This window comes from Mustelus asterias, chromosome 4 (assembly GCF_964213995.1).
Source record: "Mustelus asterias chromosome 4, sMusAst1.hap1.1, whole genome shotgun sequence".
Classification (NCBI taxonomy): domain Eukaryota; kingdom Metazoa; phylum Chordata; class Chondrichthyes; order Carcharhiniformes; family Triakidae; genus Mustelus; species Mustelus asterias.
In genome coordinates this window covers 36,262,973-36,286,261 of record NC_135804.1, presented here as the reverse complement: position 1 = coordinate 36,286,261, position 23,289 = coordinate 36,262,973, and the positions used below count along the sequence as shown (strand labels likewise).

The following is a 23,289-nucleotide window of genomic DNA, read 5'->3' as shown; positions in this document are numbered from 1 at the left end:
TGCTTTTAAGCTGGAATAAGGCTGAACAAATTCCAAAAGCCAAGGAAGTAATTAACAAAATACGTTAAATACTTAATACAATGAATCTCTTATCATTTGGGTGCTTTAGCCACTACATATTTTACCCTCACTATAAGAATGAGCTAATGGAACTTGGTCAATCCTCTGTGTTAATATATCTGCATAATTAAAAGCTTTAATAATACATCAAATATGAATCTGTAAAATGGCATTAAAAATCCATTCAAGGCTCAATAAAGGCCTGTGTCACACTAGTTTGATTAATTGTTCTAAATATGAATATAAAAATATTAATTCAGCAAAGTAAAGATAAGGAAACAGAGAAACAGCCAGTCCACGTGCTAATTTAAGCCAATCATGTTGCTCAGTTCATTTCTTTTCACAGGTGGCTCCAGCTGAATTGACAAACATATAAATGTTATTTTATTAGTGTCACAAGTAGGCTTACATTAACACTGCAACAAAGCTACTGTGAAAATCCCCTAGTCGCCACACTCTGACGCCTGTTCTGGTACACAGAGAGAATTTCGCATGGCCAATGCACCTAATCAGCATGTCTTTTGGACTGTGGGAGGAAATCTGAGCACCCGGAGGAAACCCACGAGAATGTGCAGACTCTGCACAGACAGTGACCCAAGCTGGGAATTGAACTTGGGTCCCTGACGCTGAGGCATCAGTGCTAACCAATTGAAAAGAAATTATTAAATTTGCCCATACAAATGATTATTTTTGTGTTCAAATCACTGAGATACCTTTTGTCTGTAAATGGCTGCTCCTGTCTGTAGCTTGGAATTAGTTCTGCTTCTGCCCAATTAGGAAATTCCATCTTGAAGTCGGCAAATTGGGGCAGCTTATGATTTCCAACTCCAGTGGAAATGATGGTAGCTGTGGTTGTGGTCCACTAGTACTGTGGACCTACAATATCTAGAATATATTACATGACAAAGAAAAAGATCCTCCATCTGGGCTCCATTCCTCTAGCTTGTCGACCCATTACTTGGAACTTTATTGCAGTTCCGTCACTGTCACTGGATCAAAATCTGTACGACACTGTGGGTATACATACACCACATGGACTGCAGCGGCTTATCACCGCCTTTTCGAGGGCAATTAGGGATAGGCAATAAATAGCCTAGTAAGCAACACTCATCCGGTGAAAGAATTTTAAAAATGTGAACAATGGAAAGGAACGGCCCACATCACCTTTGCAGAAAAATTGTCTCAGCACTTGAGAAATACTTTTTACAGCATTTTACAGAGATTTTAGAACTAAAATTGTTTTTGAAATTGATTTTAAAGTAATTTCAGAGGTTGCAGTTCACTCACTACCAGTGCCACACCTTTGCTATGGTCTCGCTTTTTATAGTGACATGTGGTTGCTCTGTGGAATAAGTCATTAGCTGTGCCATTGATTAGGGTCCTGGTTCTTTGACCTTGCAATGCTGTCAACATTGGCAATATAAAGACTGAACTGAAATGCTCTGTGCATTGGTGGTCATGGGAGTGGAGGTGGTGTTAGAAGTAACACTCAACCACTCAAAGAGAAGTACCTCCCTTCATAATCTATTAATGAGTACATAAGAAATAGTATGATCTGTCTTCAACAGTTTTTATGGTTAAATCAAAATAACGACCTGAGACACTCTCTTTAAAAAGGAACAAGTAACACTTTTTATCTTATCTAACAGTGAACAAGTTAACTAAACTATTGACAAACCAAATAAAATACTATTCTAATGGAATGGTGTTTAGTTAATTACAATTCCCACTTATTAACAAACACAAAAAAAAGAATTTTTAGTCACTCTCAAATGTCCATCAGGTTTGTAGTCCTCCAGGGTGTTCTTCTTTGCTGATTTCTCCTGTATTCCGTTGGTCTGTTCTTCTGAGATGAGATGAGGCTTTAAGACATAAAATGTGGCTGTTACACTGACCTGGAGCAGATTCTGTCTCTCTCTCTAGCTGTGAGCTGTGGCAGTTGCTGGCAGAGGCGGTGGCTGTCTTTCTGGCTATTTTGAGCTGGGAGCAGTGGCCTTTATACCCCCAATGACATGCCAAAATTCACATAATAGGATTGGTTCACAGGTTATCAAAATATAAAATTCAAATTTGTTAGGCCGCTGCTGTACAAATGCCTATTTCAAATTGATTGGTTAGAATTCAAAAATGTCTGATTCAAATACCTAAAGCCTGTTAACAAAGCAACCCTGTTGTTTTTACCCTGAAAGAAGTTTAACAACACCAGGTTAAAGTCCAACAGGTTTATTTGGTAGCAAAAGCCACACAAGCTTTCGGAGCTCTAAGCCCCTTCTTCAGGTGAGTGGGAATTCTGTTCACCCTGATACATTGTTTCAAACTGTGTACTGGAGTTTTGCACCTGCATCTCTTTTTTTAAAAAAAGAAACTAAATACAGAAAAAAACAAAACCACCTTTTAAAACAGACCATGCAATGCTGTCTGCTCTTAGCATTTTTACAATTATTTTGTTATTTTCACAAACACTAACTTCATAACAGTGGTGAATGAGGTGCCAATCCAGTGGGCTACTTTGTCCGCGATAGTGTCAAATTAACTGCATTTGTTATCCAACATATTTTCCACCAAATTCGGGTCCAAAGGGTTAACTCATAGATAAGTTTCACATCTATGAATAAAAGATTGTATTATTGCCTTCCAAAAATGAATTTTAACTTTAAAGAGAAATTTAATCATCTTTCATAATACTAAAACCTTAATCAGCCATTTATGCTTGTGGACCCGGAGCAACTTGAAACAAAGTGGCTACTGGTCGGATTATTGTAGCATCAAAGCTGTTTAACTCGGATACTTGCATGCTTAAATTAATACATTAGTCCATTTTTGAAGCTGAATAAATTGGATAATTTGATGAAATGGAAACCTATCTGAATCTGTAATAAAGAGAGGGAAGATGTTATCATTTCAAATTTAAATGGATTATTGTTTCTCAATTTGCTATGATGGGGAAGTAATTTTGCAGGATATATATAGTTTGTTTTATTATAAATGTAGTAATGCAAACTATGTATTTAAATCTGTAATATAATAGCTTGCCTCCATCAAAATATATTTCAAAATTTACTTTTGTTTTCCCTTCAGATGGCGATGGCTAATGTATCTATTTTATTCGATTTATGATATTTGCTTCTTGTCTATTTTCCCAGTCAAAAATTCAGTTAGTGAAAAGTTGTAGAGGTTCCAAGTGTTTCAGGAAACAGTAATGTGATGAAGAGGAACATTTCACCATTACTTAAATCATGTGACAGCTTCCAGAAAAAAACCTGCTTAAAATTGTCAGTTTGCATAAGATAGGGCGGCACGGTAGCACAGTGGTTAGCACTGCTGCTTCACAGCTCCAGGGTCCTGGGTTCGATTCCCGGCTCAGGTCACTGTCTGTGTGGAGTTTGCACATTCTCCTCGTGTCTGCGTGGGTTTCCTCCGGGTGCTCCGGTTTCCTCCCACAGTCCAAAGATGTGCGGGTTAGGTTGATTGGCCAGGTTAAAAATTGCCCCTTAGAGTCCTGTGATGCGTAGGTTAGAGGGATTAGTGGGTAAATATGCGGGGTAGGGCCTGGGTGGGATTGTGGTCGGTGCAGACTCGATGGGCCGAATGGCCTCCTTCTGCACTGTAGGGTTTCTATGATTTCTATGATAGAGTAGAATGAAGAAAGTTGTATATTCTGACTGTAAAGACATTCCCATTTATGCAGTTTTCATAGATTAATGGTCTGTCAATTAACATAAACCTGTTCCATAAGTTGCAGTTGCTGCACCAAATGTTCAAAAAATTATTAATTTAGTTCTGAGTTTCTTAGTTAAGAAACCAGTGGGAAAAACATCAATCTGTGAGCCATATCAATTGGAGATTCTGTATTACACCAGGCACAAAAAATTGTTGCAATACCTAGCTGCCTAAAGAAAGAAAATCGCATGATATGCTTCCCATAAAGCTGTTAAGACCAGGTCAGTTGTAAATTTTAATATTAAGCTTGATAAATTTTGTTATAAAGGCTATTGAGGAATATGGAACCAAGATGGATAAATGGTGATATGATACAGGTCAACCATGATCTAATTGAATGGCAAAGCAAGCTGTCAGGGATAAGTGAGCTACTTCTATTCCTATGTTTCGATGTTTTAAATTTGCCTTTTATGAAAAACTGTATTTTCTCCTTTTTGTGATGAGCTAGTCAGTTTTACTGCCTCACTGTTGTGATTAAGTGTGAAAGGAGCTGTGCTTATCAATGTTTTATTCAATTTTATTACGCGTGTTAGTTATCTGATCCCTTTATATTAGGTTTGTCTGACCTATATTTATTCCCTTTTAGTTTTAATGGTGATATGATACCTGATATATTTGGAAGCATCAAGGGGAACACAAGACCACAGATATGTTCATTGATTGGAAGGTAGGCACTGGCATTCACATTGCATTGCCTAGGATGTTTTTTTTTTCCCCAACTCGTATATAAACAGATAAATGCTTCTAATAAAATTTTGTTCAGGTGGTTTATTTGTGATGCTGTTAATGAGAATAAATCAATTATTAATCGAGCAATTAAACTCCATATATAGATATTCGTTATTCAAGTATGAAGGGAATTTCATTATCTGGATAGACTATGACGTTTCATGCCCTACATAAAATACTTTAAATTGTACAAAATCCAGGTTTCAGCTGCATATACTTTGGGTCTTCTAAACTATTGGAGCAAATAAACATGAACTGTTTGGTTAGGGAAATTGTTTGCAAGTCTTTTTAGTAGCAAACCAGTTGCAGTGTATTCTCATTTGACAGTATTGTGCTTTTGGTATTACAAGGAATTGAAAACGTATCACCAGTCTGCATTGCAATCTCAGCACTGCTATCTTCTTGAACATGTTTTTTATAGGATTACCCATTTCTGGCAGTTTTGTCACATGACATCTAGTTGCATGCCATTCAGTTCCATCTCCAAATGTTATCCCATTTACTTATGTTAGATAATTGCTCTCAGGAAAACTGATAGGAAATTGTGTTTCAGAGTGCAAATGTAGAAATGTGGTCTTTACAAACTAGCCATTGCCAAAGCACAGTGTAATAATGTCATTATATCTTGGTGTTATCAGGAGAAAGATAGGCATGTACAATATTGTTCAAAATGTATCTGTGGAAATGGTTTGGCTGGGATATTTCAAATCTAAGATGATCACACTGCCATAGGTGTGGTGCTTTGATTGGACATGAACCCTGTTGCGTTTGTTTGCAGGCTCCCAGGGGATGTTCCTCGTCCAAAGGTACTCAGTGCCTGACTTAAGGACCAAACTTCGGGAAAGAGAATCCCTGCTGAGAACCACCCCCTGCCCTTGCTGCCAACCCCAGTTTCCTCCTCCTGCAACCCACAACGCATTCTCATTTACCTGTGGCCTAGATCATTCTGCAATCTTGGGCTTCTCCCTAGTGCATTGACAGCAGCTGCCACTGCTCCCCTGGTGACACCATCTGCAATGGACAGCTGCCAGCCTGCTTGGCAGGCAGTTTTCAGGGGGCAGGATTTTCACCCCTCGGGATCTTAATCCTCAAGAAGGCCAACCGCTAGCCACTCAAGTACCTCTCAGGCATTTAATGATAGAATCCCTATAGTGAAGAAGGAGGTCATTCAGCCTATCGTGTCTGCACCAACAACAATCCACCCAGGCCCTATCCCCGTAACCCCATATATTTACCCCACTAATCCCTCTAACGTACACATCCAGGGACACTAAGGGGCAATTTAGCTTGGCTAATCAACCTACCCCACACATTTTTGGACAGTGGGAGGAAGCCGGAGCACTTGGAGGAAACCCACGCAGACACAGAGAATGTGAAAACTCCACACAGACAGTGACCCAAGCCAGGAATCACCCCCACTGTGCCACCATGCCACTTTCTTCTTTTTGGCCTTACAGCAGGTGGGCGAGATCCCGATCGCTTGCATTAAATACCAAGCAGGTTTTCTGTTTTTAGTGACTATTTTCTTAACTTTTGCAAACAATGGTAGAGTCATAGGCCCATATCCCTCTATACCCATCTTACCCATGTAACTATCTAAATGCTTTTTAAAAGATAAAATTGTACCCGCCTCTACTACTACCTCTGGCAGCTTGTTCCAGACACTCACCACCCTCTGTGTGAAAAAACTGCCCCTCTGAACACTTTGTATCTCTCCCCTCTCCCCTTAAACCTTTGCCCTCTAGTTTTAGACTCCCCTACCTTTGGGAAAAGATATTGACTATCTACCTTGTCTATGCCCCTCATTATTTTATAGACCTCTATAAAGTCACCCCTCAGCCTCCTACGCTCCAGAGAAAAAAGTCCCAGTCTATTCAGCGTCTCCCTATAACTCAATCCATCAAGTCCTGGTAGCATCCTAGTAAATCTTTTCTGCACTCTTTCTAGTTTAATAATATCCTTTCTATAATAGGGTGACCAGAATTGCACACAGTATTCCAAGTGTGGCCGTACCAATATCTTGTACAACTTCAACAAGACGTCCCAACTCCTGTATTCAATGTTCTGACCGATGAAACCAAGCATGCTGAATGCCGCCTTCGCCCACTCTTACGAATTACGAATAATTACGAATAATAAAAAGAAATTGTTCTCAGAATTAATTAGGAATACCAAGTGTCCTAGTTTATATTTCATTATTTCTAGCTTTGGTAAACCGATCATTTTGTGATCTTTACAGTTGATGATATTTAGCAACCTATTAATCAAGTTGAAATCACCATTATTCAAATTACATGAAATAATCACAATACTAAATTTTATATTTCTAATACCAGAAATTGATATTAATTGTGCTCCCAGTCGATTACGAGTTTTTACAATCTACTCCGTGCGTGAACGTGTGAGATGAACTAAGTTTCCTTCCTCAGGCAGACATGAACAAATGTGGAAGATGATGTATAACTGTAAATCCCTTTCTTTTCCTTATCCTCTTTCCTTTTGTCTATTATATAACAACTAGTTCACCATTCAGGTGAATTATTTTTCTTCCTTCATATGTTTAGTATGAGTGAAGGTTGGAAAAATTTTGTGGAGACACCAATTCTGTGGTAATTCAGTAATGGTGACAATTTTACAGAAAAAAGCATATGAGAAATTATGACTTGTATAATTTGTCCAGTGAATTTTTTTTGAGGCAATATCAGGAACTGTGACTGGTGTTGGCATTGATAAATCAAAAGCTACAACTCTGCTTTGACATAAATTTACTCTTGGATGCCAAATGAAAATATCTTTTCTTTAGAGATGTAATCTACTTGAAGCCTGCTTTTAGAATGTTAGTGTGCTGCAATGCATCAGTGCTTAATAAAGTCAATACTGCTAAGCAGGAGACTGGAATGAATTTATGAATTGAGAATTCAAAAGTGATGCTTTATTTCGATGGAACCTTGGTCAGACTCCATCCGCAGAACTACTTTAATTTATGGACACCACCACTAAGAAAAGATGTATTGATCTTGAAGGAAGTACACTGTAGATTTACCAAGGTAATACCTGAGTTTAGAGAGCAAAATAAGCTGGGTTTTTATTCACAAGTTTATCAGGTTGATTAGTGATCTAATTAAGATCTTTTATAGGGTGCGGAGAAAGTATTTTCTCTGCTGGTGGAATCCAGAATAAAATGACATAAAGATTAGAGCTAGATAGCCTGGGAGTTGAATCAGGAATCTAATTTTTCACACATTGTAGTGCAAATCTGAAGCTTTAATCTCAAAATGGTGTCAGTGCTGGGTATGTAGTTTTTTTGTTAAGTTGGGGTATTAAGGTGATAAATAAGAGTTCAGGTAATGATTAGCCATTTACAGGACTGAATGACTTAATAGTCTGTATACTGTATTTAATCTAATGCAACTTCACTTGTAACATTTCACTTCATTTGATCAAGAACTCATAAGTATAATTTATGAAAGGAATAATGCATATTTATATAGCGTCTTTCATGACTTCCGGAGACCCCAAGTGTTTCACTATTGTAACAGGGAAATGAGGCAGCCAGTTTATATGAAGAATATAACTGAAGAAAGATAAAAAGGCAGAGCTTTTAAGCCAGTAGAAGGGGAAAGAGGCAAAACACATAAAAGGGAAGATCTGTGTTAGAGCAGAGGACAGATTAACTAACAAAAGACTTGGTGATGGAAAAGCCAAAGGGAGTGTCTAGATGATGCGTGAATGGCAACATAACCAACATCTGAATGCAACATTAAGAGATAAAGGAAGAAACAAGGCAGCAAAAAAAAATACAGAACAAGATAGAGGTTCTGACCTAAAACTGTTGAAATCAATATCGAGTCCCGAGGGTTTTATAGTGCTGAGCCAAAAGATGAGGTGCTGTTCCTCGAGCATGTGTGGAGTTTCATTCTCACACTCGCTGTCCCAGAATCGATAACATTCTCACACTCCCTGTCCCAGAATCGATAACATTCTCACAGTCTCAGTTCCAGAGTCTACAATACTCTCTCAATCCAAGTCCCAGAAGTGATAACATTCTCACAATTCCAGTTCCAGATCGAGAACGTTCTCACAATCGCAGTCCCAGAATTGGTAACATTCTCACAATCCCAGTCGCAGAGTCTATGACATTCCCACTCTCCCAGTTCCAGAGTCTATAACATTATCACAATCCCAGTCCCAGAAGTGATAACATTGTCACAACTCCAGTTCCAGAATCGATAACACTCTCTCAATCCCAGTCCCAGAAGTGATAACATTCTCACAATCCCAGTTCCAGAGTCTATAGCATTCTCACAATCCCAGTCCCAGAATCGATAACGTTGTGACAATCCCAGTCCCAGAATCAATAACTTTCTCACAATCCCAGTCCCAGAATCGATAATATCCTCTCAATCCCAGTTCCAGAACCTATAACATTCGCAAAACCCCAGTTCCAGATCGGTGATCAAGAAGGACTGTAAGAAAAGGGATAACCAGCCGTGGATAACGAAGGAAATTAAGGAGAGTATTAAATTAAAGACCGATGCGTACAGAGTGGCCAAAAATAGTGGAGAATCGGAAGATTGGGAAAACTTTAAGAAACAACAAAGAACGACTAAGAAAGCGATAAAGAAAGGAAAGATAGGTTATGAAGCTAGGCTAGCTCTAAATATAAAAATGATCGTAAAAGCTTTTACAAATATATAAAAAGGAATAGAGTGGCAAGAGTGAATGTTGGACCCTTGGAGGACAAGAGGGGGGATTTAACAGTGGGAAATGAGGAAATGGCTGAAACTTTAAATATGTTTTTTGTGTCGGTCTTCATGGTGGAAGACACAAATAGTTTACCGAATATTAACGATAGAGGGTTGGTAGGAGGAGAGGTACTCAATACAATTAATGTTACCAGGGAGGCAGTGCTTGGTAGACTAACGGGACTGAAGGTGGACAAGTCCCCGGCCCCGGATGGAATGCATCCCAGGGTACTGAAAGAAATGTCAGAGGTAATAGCGGATGCGTTAGTGGTTATTTATCAAAATTCGTTGGATTCTGGGGTAGTGCCGGTGGATTGGAAAAGGGCTAATGTTACGCCACTGTTTAAAAAAGGAAATAGACAAAAGGCGGGTAACTGCAGGCCGGTTAGCTTAACGTCTGTAGTTGGGAAAATGCTGGAATCCATCATTAAAGAAGAAATAGCAGGTCATCTGGATAAGAATGGTTCGATTAAGCAGACGCAGCATGGATTCATGAGGGGAAAGTCGTGCTTGACGAACTTGTTGGATTTTTATGAAAATGTAACTGGTGCGGTTGCCGGAGGGGAACCGGTGGATGCGGTGTTTTTGGATTTCCAAAAGGCGTTTGATAAGGTGCCTCACAAAAGGTTGCTGAAGAAGATTGGGTCACACGGTAGGGTGTTAGCGTGGATTGGGGATTGGCTATCCGACAGGAAGCAGAGAGTCGGAATAAATGGGTGCTTTTCTGGTTGGCAGACGGTAACTAGTGGCGTGCCGCAGGGATCGGTACTGGGGCCTCAACTATTTACCTTTTAAATAGACGATCTGGAGGAGGGGACTGAGTGTAGGGTAACAAAGTTTGCAGACGACACAAAGATAAGTGGAAAAGTGAATCGTGTGGAGGGCGTAGAAGGTCTGCAGAGAGATTTGGACAGGCTGAATGAGTGGGCGAGGATCTGGCAGATGGAGTATAACGTTGACAAATGCGAGGTTATTCACTTTGGAGGAAATAATAGCAAATTGGATTATTATCTAAATAGAAAAGAATTACAACATGCTACTGTGCAAAGGGACCTGGGGGTCCTTGTGCATGAGACGCAAAAACCCAGTCTGCAGGTGCAACAGGTGATCAAGAAGGCAAATGGGATGTTGGCCTATATCGCAAGGGGGATGGAATATAAGAGCAGAGATGTCTTGCTGCATCTGTACAGGGCATTGGTGAGGCCGCAGCTGGAATACTGTGTGCAGTATTGGTCCCCTTATTTGCGGAAGGATATATTGGCCTTGGAGGGAGTGCAGAGAAGGTTCACCAGGTTGATACCAGAGATGAGGGGGTGTTGATTTATGAGGAGAGACTGAGCAGATTGGGTTTGTACTCGTTGAAATTTAGAAAGCTGAGGGGGGGATCTTATAGAGACCTATAAGATAATGAAGGGGCTGGATAGGGTAGAGGTGGAGAGATTCTTTCCACTTAGAAAGGAAGCTAGAACTAGAGGGCACAGCCTCAAAATAAAGGGGGGTCAGTTTAGAACAGAGTTGAGGAGGAACTTCTTCTCTCAGAGGGTGGTGAATCTCTGGAATTCTCTGCCCACTGAAGTGGTGGAGGCTACCTCGTTGAATGTGTTTAAATCACGGATAGATGGATTCCTGATCGGTAAGGGAATTAGGGGTTATAGGGATCAGGCGGGTAAGTGGAACTGATCCACTTCAGATCAGCCATGATCTTATTGAATGGTGGGGCAGGCTCGAGGGGCTAGATGGCCTACTCCCATGTCCTTATGTGGAATCGCATCTAACGTTAGACATTATGTCCATGTTTTGCAAGTACAGGCTGCTAGAGTCTGGTAAGTAGTCTGCCTATTGTGAACAGCTGAAGTGACACGCTGTTTGATATGATCCGCCAGCTGTTTAAGATTCCTCTCGGGTGTGCTCACAATGTGGTTCACTTGCGCACTCTACATCTATTCACATACAGTGTTTTGCTCTCTGTAAGCAAAAGGAACATATCCAAGTATATCCAAGTATTGCACTTGTTTTGAATTGAACAATATCCAAGTATTGCACTTGTTTTGAATTGAACAAAGTGGAACTGGAGTTGTGACAATGTTATCACTTCTGGGACTGGGATTGTGAGAATGTTATCGATTCTGGGACAGGGAGTGTGAGAATGTTATCGATTCTGGGACAGCATGTGTGGAGTTTCATTCTCACACTCCAGTTCCAGAGTCTATAGCATTCTCACAATCCCAGTCCCAGAAGCTTTCAGACTATTTGATAACTATTGTCCCTTTAAATATTGTGATACAGAACTAGGACTTCAGCTGCAAAAGAGGAAGAATTTTATTTCATCGCTAAAACGATTCAAAATTTGTAGTGACATCAAAGCCCAATAATCGCCTTCACTTGCTGATGAATTCTGAAGAAATCTGACATTACAGGAAATGAAAGCTTAAATTTCAAATTGAAGAGTGCCATTTGTGCAGAAAATGGAATTGATTTCCTGATCTATTTTAGTATGATTGAATTTGAGATGGCAAAAAAAATTCTCCCTCATGGGAACTTACCACAGTACTGCACTTTGAATTCAGAGTTCAGTTCTTAATTAACTTATGCATAGTACTTATTAAAATTAAAACTAAATGTCATTTTGCAAATAGATATTGAATTTGAGGTAGAGATGGATTTTAGTTCAGATGGAAAAACAGTATGGTGGAATTTATATATCATTGAGATGTGGTGAATTCCATTATTATCATATGCATCATTTAGTGTGCATCCTTTTTTTTTGTTAGCCTCCTTTTGGCACCAATTTTCTGTAAATCACTCCCCACCTGAAGGCGAAGGTAAATGATTTAGAATTTTTCTCTGCCAGTGGTAGTGCTATTCAAGCCACAAGGGAGTACATTGGCCTTTTTTCTCCTTCTTTTACATAATAGATTTTTTTCCCTAACGCAATGCCAGATTACTCTTTGTCATTTTCCCGAAAGCATCAGCTCAGAGTGGAAATTCACAGTTGGGCAATTGTGGGATGGAATGTCTTAATGCAGAACATTTTTTTTTTAAAAATGCATTATATTGCTGATTAATTATAAAACTAGGTAAATAAGACTAAGCTTGACTTCCAGTTCACTAGAGAATGTGAACTGACATTTTATGCATGATGCTGAGAAGGTATTTGGCTTCAAGTTTTTTGTTCTAATTAAACCTTGCCCTTGAAGTGATAACTGTAACTTTTAATAATTACACCAAAGGTAATGCTTATAGTTTTTGATCACTGTTCTCGGTAGGGTTAGCAATTCTTCCAACCTGGAGACAATTTTAGTTTGGGTATCTTCAGGTCCAACTCACTTGGGAGTTCAGCTCGTTGTCTCTGTTGTGCTGACAAGATTCTTTCAAATTTTTGTTTCTGGGCTTCGTTTTTAAAATACTTAATGTATTTTAACTAATATTTTGACTCTTGTAGAATATTAAATGCTAATGTCTTCCCCAAAGTTACAGTGTTGAAATACTTCTGTGTCTTGTATTTCTTGTGGAGTTGCTCAGATTAAGTTCATATGAATTCATGGATGTAGTTTATATGGACTTTCGTAAAGCGTTGACAAGGTACCATATGGCAGACTGGTACAAACTAGAAAATCACATGGGATTCGGGGTGGGCTGGCTAGATGGATACCAGAACTGGCTTGGTTATAGAAGACAGAGAGTAGCAGTGGAAGGGTGTTTTTCAGGATGGAGATCTGTAGCTAGTGATGTTCCGCAGGGATCAGTGCTGGGACCTCTGTTGTTTGTAGTATATATAAATGACCTGGAGGACAATGTGTGGTCTGATTGGTAAGTTTGCGGATGACACAAAGATTGGTGGAGTTGCTGATAGCGCCGGGGATTGCCAGAGGATACAACAGGATATAGATAGATTGGAGACTTGGGCACAAAAATGGCAGATGGAGTTTAATCCGGACAAATGCAAGATGATGCATTTTGGAGGATCAAATTTAGGTATGAATTATACTGTAAACGGCTGAACCCTTAGGAATATATGAGCAACATTAAAGAGGCATCTGGATGGAATGGATGGATACATGAATAGGGAGGGAAAAGAGGGATACGGACCAGGTCAGGGTAGAAGGTTTTTTGTTTAATTTAGTGAGGGCATCATGATCGGCACAAGCTTGGAGGGCTGAAGGGCCTGTTTCTTGCTGTACTTTCCTTTGTTCTTTCTGTTCTTTGTACTGGATTTAAGTTCCATCTTGGCATCTGCACAGCAGTGTTTAAAAATTGCACAGATGTGTCCTGTCCACAAAAAGCAGTTTAAAATCCAACTTGACCAATTACTGCTCCATCGGTCTATTCTCAATCATCAGCAAAATGATGAAAGATGTTGAAAGTGCTATCAAGCAGCATGGCAAAGCAATAACCTGTCCACTGACACTTAGTTGGGTCCCACCAGGAGTTCTCATTAAAGCCTTGTTCTGAACATTGGTAAAAAAGCTGAAATGAAATTTAGAGGTTAAATGAAAGTGGCTGCCCTTGACATTAAGGCAACCTTTGACCAAGCGTGGCATCAAGAAGCCTGAGCAAACTCAAGTCAGTGGAAATCATGGAAAACTATCCATTGGTTGGAACCTTAACTACCACAAAGGAAGATCGTTGTGGTTGTTGGTAGCCAGTCATCTCAGTTTCAGGACAGCCCTGCAAGAGTTTCTTTGGATCATGCCCCAGGCCCAACTGTCTTCACCCGTTTCATCAATGATCATCCCTCCATAATAAGATCAGAGGGTCATTACACAATGTTCATTGACTCCTCAAATACTGAAGTAGTCCGTATCCATATGCTGCAAGACCTGGACAACATTGAGACTTGGGTTGATAAGTGCCAAGTAACATTTGTTCCACGCAAGTGCCAGGCAATGACTATCTCTAACAAGAGAGAATCTAATCACCTCGTCTTGACATTCAATGATAGTACGATCGCTGGATGCCCCACTTTCAACATCCTGGGAGTTACCATAGACCAGTTACTGGACCAACCATATAAATAATGTGGCTACAAGAGCAGGTCAAAGGCTGGGAATTCTGCGATGGGCAACACATTTCTCGATTCTCCAAAACCTATCCACCGTCTGCAAGGCATAAGTCAGGGGTGTGATGGAATACTCTCCACTTGACTGAATGAGTGTAGCTCCAACAATATACAAGAAATTCAACATTATCCAGGACAAAGCAGCCCACTTTATTGGCACCTTATTCATTAGCTTCGATGTTCACTCCCTCTACCACCAACATACAATGGCAGCAGTATGCACTACCTACAAGATGCAATGCAACAGCTCATCAAGACTCCTTCCAAATGCGGGATCTTGTCAATCTGTGTCTAGCAGCATGCCCTACGCATTTGCCAGTGGTATTGAGTAACAACCAAGATGCATGGGTTTCAACGTAAACAATCACTGTGCTTTATTTCATTAAAGTCAGTTTAATCACTCGACATCCAAATTACATCAACCAAATACTCTCAAGTATGTAATATCTGTCTGTCCTCCAATTGATCAAGCCTGCTGGCACGGTATTTGCTCACTAAGACCAACTCGGGGCTGCTTCTGAAGTATTCTGCTTTGCCTTGTCTTCAGTCTTCCTTTTGTCCTCCTTTCTTCGTGCATGACCACAGCCGCTGGAATTCGGCTGATCAGTGGTATCGTAGTGTTGACTGACTCATCACATGGACCCATCCTGCCAATTGATTAACTCATCTCTTACGTTAATCTTCACAACAGGACACAATGGAGCCCACTTCATGGTGAGGACATCTTTAGCTCCAAATGCCATCAGCTTTGTTGTGATGTTGTTAAAGTACAATATCCCAGCTAATACCACATCTTGTAGTTAAACGGTTTCCAGTAAGCTTATTTTCATTCAGGAATATGATCAGCAGTCTCTGGTTGTGCCCAATTCTCAGTCGTAGCTGTTTTCTGACATCCCTTTACTGAGTATCACAACTTCTACCATCAGATGGGCAAGGACAGTGAATTGATTGATTTATTATTGTCACATGTATTAACATACAGTGAAAAGTATTGTTTCTTGCCCGCTATACAGACAAAGCATACCGTTCATAGAGAAGGAAACAAGAGAGTACAAAATGTGGTTTTACAGTCATAGCTAGGGTGTCGAGAAAGATCAACTTAATTCAAGCTAAGTTCATTCAAGAGTCTGATGGCGGCAGGGAAGAAGCTGTTCTTGAGTCGGTTGGTACTTGACCTCAGACTTTTGTATCTTTTTCCCGATGGAAGAAGGTGGAAGAGAGAATGTCTGGGGTGCATGGGGTCCTTAATTATGCTGGAGGCAGCGGGAAGTGTGGACAGAGTCAATAGTTGGGAGACTGGTTTGTGTGATGGATTGGGCTACGTTCACAACCTTTTGTAGTTCCTTGCGGTCTTGGGCAGAGCAGGAGCCATACCAAGCTGTGATACAACCAGAAAGAATGCTTTCTATGGTGCATCTGTAAAAGTTGGTGAGAGTCATAGCTGACATGCCAAATTTCCTGAGTCTTCTGAGAAAGTAGAGGCGCTGGAGGGTTTTCTTAACTATAGTGTCGGCATGGGGCGACCAGGACAGGTTGTTAGTGATCTGGACACCTAAACATTTGAAGCTCTCGACCCTTTCTACTTCGTCCCCGTTGATGTCGACAGGGGCATGTTCTCCTTTACGCTTCCAGAAGTCGATGACAATCTCCTTCATTTTGTTGACATCGAGGGAGAGATTATTGTTGCCGCACCAGTTCACCAGATTCTCTATCTCATTCCTATACTCCGTCTCGTCATTTTTTGAGATCTAACCCACTACGGTGGTGTCGTCAGCAAACTTGAAAATCGAATTGGAGGGGAATTTGGCCACACAGTCATAGGTGTATAAGGAGTATAATAGAGAGCTGAGAACACAGCCTTGTGGGGCACCGGTGTTGAGGATGATCGTGGAGATGGTGTCTATCCTTACTGATTGTGGTCTGTGAGTTAGCAAGTTCAGGATCCAGTCGCAGAGGGAGGTGCCGAGGCCCAGGCCACGGAGTTTGGAGATGAGTTTTGTAAGTATAATGGTGTTGAAGGCTGAGCTGTAGTCAATAAATAGGAGTCTGACATAGGTGTCTTTGTTATCTAGGTGTTCCAGGGTTGAGTGCAGGGCCAGGGAGATGGCGTCTGCTGTGGACATGTTGCGGCGGTAGGCAAACTGTAGTAGATTCAGGTAGTCCGGGAGGCTGGAATTGATTCGTGCCATGACTAACCTTTTGAAGCACTTCATAATGATGGATGTCAGAGCCACCGGCCGATAGTCATTAAGGCACGCTGTTTGGTTTTTCTTAAGTACCGGGATGATAGTCGTTTTCTTGAAGCAGATAGGGACCTCAGATTGTTGTAAAAAGAGGTTGAAGATGTCTATGAATGCCCCCTGCTCATCCGGGTACCCCATCCAGGCCAGTCACTTTCCATGGGTTGACCTTCGAGAAAGCTGCCCTAACATCTGCAATATATGAAGATATGGAAACACTGCCACCTGCAAGTTCTCCTCCAAGTCTTGCACCATCCTGACTTGGAACTGTATCACCACTCCGTCATTGTTGCTGATTCAAAATACTGGAACTCCCTTCCTGAATGCACTGTGGGTACTCTTACAATGCATGGTCTGCAGTGGTTCAAGAAGTGGAAATGCCGGCGTTGGACTGGGGTAAACACAGTAAGGAGTCCACTCCATCTGACGAAGGAGCAGCGCTCCGAAAGCTAGTGGTGTTTGCTACCAAATAAACCTGGTGGACTTTAACCTGGTGTTGTTAGACTCCTTACTGTGGTTCAAGAATGCAGAACACCACCACCTTCTCAAATGCAATTAAGGATAGGCAATGCAGTCCGAGCCAGTGATGTCCATATGCCACAAATGAATTTTTAAGAAAGCTTTCCTCGAGACTGAGTTGTCCTATAAATGCATACCAGTATCCTATTTTACTCTTGCAATTGCTTGCATACCAGGTATCACACAGAAGAAAGTATGGGAAACATAGTTACTTGATAACTGATGCTGAACTAGTTGGATGTAAGCAGGAAGACCTCTTGGTGTGTTTAGAGAACTTGCTAAAATTAGCCCCATGGTAGTGTTTAACTTCATGGTATTTTTCTAATGTGAGTTCTGGATCGTAACCCTGATCTGTATGGATCATCCGCCTCATAAGAGATTTGCACCCATAAATAAATTACGTAGAACAAAAATATCGAATATACTGAATGAAAGAAAGTGTGGGTGAAGAAAATGTCCCTGTCAGTATAATAAAGGTGGTATTCCCGCAGCAATGCATGGTGTTAGGGAGCAGGTTAGAAATTCCAAGGTATATTATGAAGTTAGCCTTTAGCCTAGACCCCAGCTGTTTTTGATTTGGGTATTAGTATGAGCATAAGGTGTTTCACTGCAGATGTGATTCTATTGACCCACTAAGAAGCTTTCAGTAAAATAAATTTGATTTAACAATATAGTTTAACTACAACAAAAATAATTAGCAAAACTTTTACCAATTGAAATACTTAAACATGACAAGGTATAATTCTTAACTGCTTGCTATCTCTATTAGTTCCAATATAAGCAATGTTCCCCATTGGTGTAAACTCCTCTTCAGAATCAGTTAGCAAAAGCACACAGGCTTATGTGGGTTGCTAGGCCTCAAGCCTTTTAACCTCTCTGGACAGAGATACCAAGAAACACCTGCCTTCTGATTCTCAGACAGCAGCCTCCAAAGAAAGACCTGTCTTCAAACAGCAGAACTTCAGAGAGAGAAAGAGGGAGAAAACACCTTTTGCCTTTTGTAGGCCTCTGGAGAGAGATACCTATTTTCTATTCCCAAACTTCAATTTCCAGAGAGAGAAAGAGCTGCTCCTTTCAAATTCAAACAACAACTGCCTGTTTGTCTCTCTCATGACACACACGTGCCAGTAAACCTAATGAAACCCTACTCTGAAATCCCAGGGAGCAACCAAAAAATAACAAAACTGCATTAATTCAGATTGAAACAAACAACCTAATAATTAGGAACAATTATTCTTCTGCATGCTCAGCATGTGGACTACCAGTTGCAGACAAATCGGCACCATTTAACTAGTTGAATCTTAACATCTCCTTCACAAGGAACACAACACAAATACACTTCTTAAAGGCACTGTATCGTCACAGTGGTAACCAATCTACCTATTACAATTCTTTTGTGGAATGCAATCAAACAAGGTTTGACAATTTAAGAAAATCAAATAGTGTATTTGGAGGCCCTGTTCCATCATCGAATGAGATAGTTTGGGACCCAAACTACAAGAAACATAACCACAAAGTTCAAGAAAGCCTGGGTTGAATTCACTTATTGAGTGGAAGTAGAATGTTTTGGACTCCAGATCATCCTAATGCCTTGGTTCTAAAATTCTGGTCAGAAAGATGCAGGATAACAGTAAGTCACAAAAAGGACAACAGGAGGGTTTTGGAAAATGCTATATGGCTGAAAACTATTACACATTGTAAAGCTTTGTGATACATTTCCAGATTGTCATTGGATGTATTCTGAATATTCAGCAATTAACCTATTTCTGTGATCTTTTCACAATTTTTACGAATAACCGATTAGCTTCTTTTATCTTACAAAATAAGATCTCTTGAATAAATTAGTTGCAGAGAATGAAGCATTCAGTAAAGATGAAGACAGTGGCAAGGTTGAGCAGAGACAATGAAGTTGCTACCATAACAGTGAGGCTCGTGATATAAGAGTTCCGTAGAAGCTTTCTAATATGCTACGTGAGTGAGAGGGTCAGACGGTCCACTTCCATTATAGGAAATAAGAGTAGGAGTAGAGCATTGGGCCCATCAATCCTGCCCTCCCATTCAGTATGACCAGAACTGATCTTCTATCCCAACTCCACTTTTCTGCCACTTCCCCATTTCCTTTGATTTCTCTAGAGATCACATACTCAACAAGGGGGCACCCATACCTCCTGGGGATCAGGGTACAGCCTTGCCTCCAGATTTCCAGGGTAAGAGGTAATACTGAGTGTTTCTAAATATTTATTAAATGTAATCCATGTTCATCCTGTAAGCACATCTTCAAATAGCCAAAACCTATTTGAAGATAGGAGGAGAAGCTTCACAACACCATTCAGGGCAAAGCAACCTGCTTGATTGGCACTCCATCCACCTCCTTAAACATTAATTTCCTTCACCACCAGCTTAGCTTGGCTACAGTGTGTGCCATCTATAAGGTGTTCTGCAGCAACTCCCCAAGACGACTTCACCGTTACTTTACAAACCTGTAATCTCTGTATGAAGTACCACCACTTCCATGTCGCACACCATTCTCACTTGGAAATATATTGCTGTTCCTTCATTCTATGGCTAAATCCTGGAACTCCCAACTTCTGCTCACCGCCACCACCTTGAGGGCATTTGGGGATAGCAATAAATGCTGCTTTGTCGGTGATTTCATATCCTGGGAACAAATTTTTTTTTAAACTAAGATCAGGCAAAGGACTTCTCTTATGGTTCAAGTTGCTGAGGGAAAGGAGCATTGATCGAATACTTAGTTGGATGTGAAAAATTATACAGGTGTTTATTTAAAATTAATCGCTGAATCAACTGGGTGTACTCCCTGATACAGCAAATACACTTCATAGAAATAGAAATCATAGAAACCCTACAGTGCAGAAGGAGGCCATTCGGCCCATCGAGTCTGCACCGACCACAATCCCACCCAGGCCCTACCCCCATATCCCTACATATTTACCCACTAATCCCTCTAACCTACACATCTCAGGAGACTAAGGGCAATTTTTAGCATGGCCAATCAACCTAGCCCGCACATCTTCGGACTGTGGGAGGAAACCGGAGCACCCGGAGGAAACCCACGCAGACACGGGGAGAATGTGCAAACTCCACACAGACAGTGACCCGAGCCGGGAATCGAACCCGGGACCCTGGAGCTGTGAAGCAGCAGTGCTAATCACTGTGCTACCGTGCCACCCACCACTGTGCTACCGTGCCACCCTTGCAAAGGAAATATTTTTGTTTGGCAATACAAGAACCAAGCAGATAAAACTGTTTAAATATATTTTTCGGTTGAACTTTTTCATTATGTTACAACAGTCAATGTAATTTTTCAGCATACTGAACTTAAACTTCTGAATCAAAAGAAAATGTCACCATAATTGCCTGCAGGATACCATGATTTAAGTCCACCTTCTCTGGGATCAAATATTTTGAATTCAATGTGATTGTTATAGGAGTTTATTTACATGCACTGAGTTTGGTTTCCATTGAAGGAAAAGTATGTATTGCTGCTGTTGATTTTTTGTATAGTGATTAGAATGTTTTGAAACATGTTCTGACTATCCCATGGCTTTAAGCTGCCCTGAAACGGATTTTAAAAATCCTGAAAAATTGCACAATAGATTGCATTCATTTTCCTAATATGTGTTTACCTCAATTCTAATGGCATTTGCTACAAATTTTGGACATGTACTGGATATTGCCTCTGGTTTTGTGTATCTCGTGTAAATGGTTCCTGACCTGTCTTAGAATCATAGAATCCCTACAGTGCAGGAGGCCATTCGGCCCATCGAGTCTGCACCGACAACAATCCCACCCAGGCCCTATCCCCATAACCCCATGCATTTACCCTAGCTAGTCCCCCTGACTCTAAGGGGCAATTTAGCATAGCCAATCCACCGAACCCGCACATCTTTGGACTGTGGGAGGAAACCCACACAGACACAGGGAGAACGTGCAGATTCGGCACAGACAGTGACCCAAGCTGGGAATCGAACCCGGGTCCCTGACGCTGTGAGGCAGCAGTGCTAACCACTGTGCCACCATGCCGCCCTCACTTAACCACTGGTCTTCACCAGTGTCTAGTATGATATCATGGCCATGAAGGTAATAACAATGAAACACCTTATGTTATAAAATGGGTGTCACATTGGTCAAGCCACCACATGCGCATCTCTAATCTTCCTAAAAGATGAACCGATGAACACTTCAGTGAGACAAAGCCATCTGTAAAACAATAAATAGTTTTATTTTGCAAGCAGTAAGCAAAACCGACTGAATAATGATCAGAATGAGTTAGCTTAATTTGTAATGTAAAATAATTACACACGTTAATCTAAAACCATGTTGCAGAAGTATGCTGCCCAGATTTTGCTGTCGTAATGATGCAAATCTGTCAGCTTTCGGCAACATTACTCTACATAAACTGACAACATCATTGGAAGTTTGAACATGCACAGAATAATGTGGAAATCCAGAAGTTGCTATCAGTTAGTTGTGCTGTATAGGTGCTGCTATCTCCCTTGCAATCATGAATTGACAACAACTTTGATTCTAAGCCTCTTAAAAATCCTGGATAAAACACCCTGGGTGTGGTTCATTGTCTCCTGAGATGAACGGATGCCAATGTACCAGTTGAATGGGATTTAAACAACATACTAATTTCATAAATACTGCTGACCAACTTTACTGGCTCTGAAAAGCTAATTTTATGTTTGTGGGATGTTAAATGTCTTCACAATTATTTTAAAATTTCACATTTTTAAAAACTTTTAAAATATTTTTTGAGAAGTTTGTGTCCCTGAAGTAGAAACTTCATTCTGCCACAACCATTCTCAAGAAATTCTCAGCTCCCGTTGGCTCACTTCCTTTTTCCTTTTCCAGCCAGATAATTTCTAATCCCTGAATTGACTTTTACAGTGAGGGTTACCCTGGAGATTTATCCCTCTATCTAGGTGAATCTTCAAGCCTTACTTAAATCCTCACATGCTTGGTCTCTTCAATCTGAGCGTGAACTCCCATCTATGTTCTGCAAACTGAACTGGCTGCCTGTCTAATCTTTGCTGACTGGCATCCAGAGGTTCAGTGATATCTTAGCAAAACACCATGTAAGCCGATCTTATGGATTGACCGCCTCTCAAAGCTCATTTCCATAGTGAGGTGGCTCACATGGACCTTGTGTCCTGATCAAAATACTAATTAGCTCTCTCTTAGATTCTCAACTCCATTTTATCTTGAAACTAATTAGACAATTTAAAGTGCAACCGTTTATAAAATCTGACATTCTCAATACTTCTCCCTGAGACTTGGCGACTAACAATCTACCCATAGTCAGTACAGATGTTCCTGCCATTGTCTACAAGTGTGAACATCTTGCACCTTCCTGCCAGTTAAACAATCTGGGCCCCCCTTCAATATTTAACAACCAAGCCACCCAAGCTTGTTGTCAGACACAATTTGATGCAGGTCATATGGCCCCCTTCATTCCTCCAGTTTACCCAAAATATAGCAATCTTATAAACTTTGTATTTGTAACATTATAGTTTACAATAATTTTAGCTGCAGGGATTTGACAGTCTGCAGAACTTTGAGTAAGAAGTTATACAGAAAAGGTTATACTCTACAGTACTATTTCCACAAAATGGTATTCAAATGCAAAAACTGAAAATTCTTGCTGTTTGCCTACAAGTTGATTAAGTTATCAATGTGACTAACTCGTATTATTACCTGCCCCTGTGTATGCACATACATTTTCTAAGTATTTATTGATTTAAGTTCTTGCACAAACATAAAACTCAACATTTGTCGAGAAATGTTAGAAATTTCCATGTAAGTGCTGTCAGATCTGGAGCATGCTTTTGAATGCTCTTTTACCTCTTTCAACTCCCAAAATCAACTTGTGAACGTAACCTCAGTTCTGCCAAACTCCAGAGCCATAACCCGAATGCTGCCATAGCTCAGGACCACCAAAATGTGGCTTACACTCCCAATCTCCATACACACCAAACTTCAGCCCCTGCCCATGCCCACGGACTGCTTAACATTAGGGTCAGATTTTGCTTAGATTAGATTCGGTATACTATCGATGCCTAAAAAAGTTGGGAATTTATATTTTAGTGAGAAAATCCAGGTAGAAGTTGTTCCTGCTGTTTGTACATCTTTGGAACACTTCCTTGTGTTCTTTTAACCTTCCCATGGTTGGTCTGTCATGTCCCCAGTGGCC

The 23,289-nt window shown here is 40.5% G+C and overlaps 1 protein-coding gene across 1 annotated transcript in view; it reads left to right on the top strand.

Moving 5' to 3' along the window:
- The window catches only part of itfg1 (integrin alpha FG-GAP repeat containing 1), a 274,792-nt gene that overhangs the window by 38,625 nt on the left and 212,878 nt on the right, over positions 1 to 23,289 (top strand). The window contains exon 5 of the mRNA XM_078210834.1: positions 4,367 to 4,447. Within this exon, the coding sequence (XP_078066960.1) occupies positions 4,367 to 4,447 (81 nt within the window). The remainder of the gene's footprint in view (positions 1 to 4,366; positions 4,448 to 23,289) is intronic.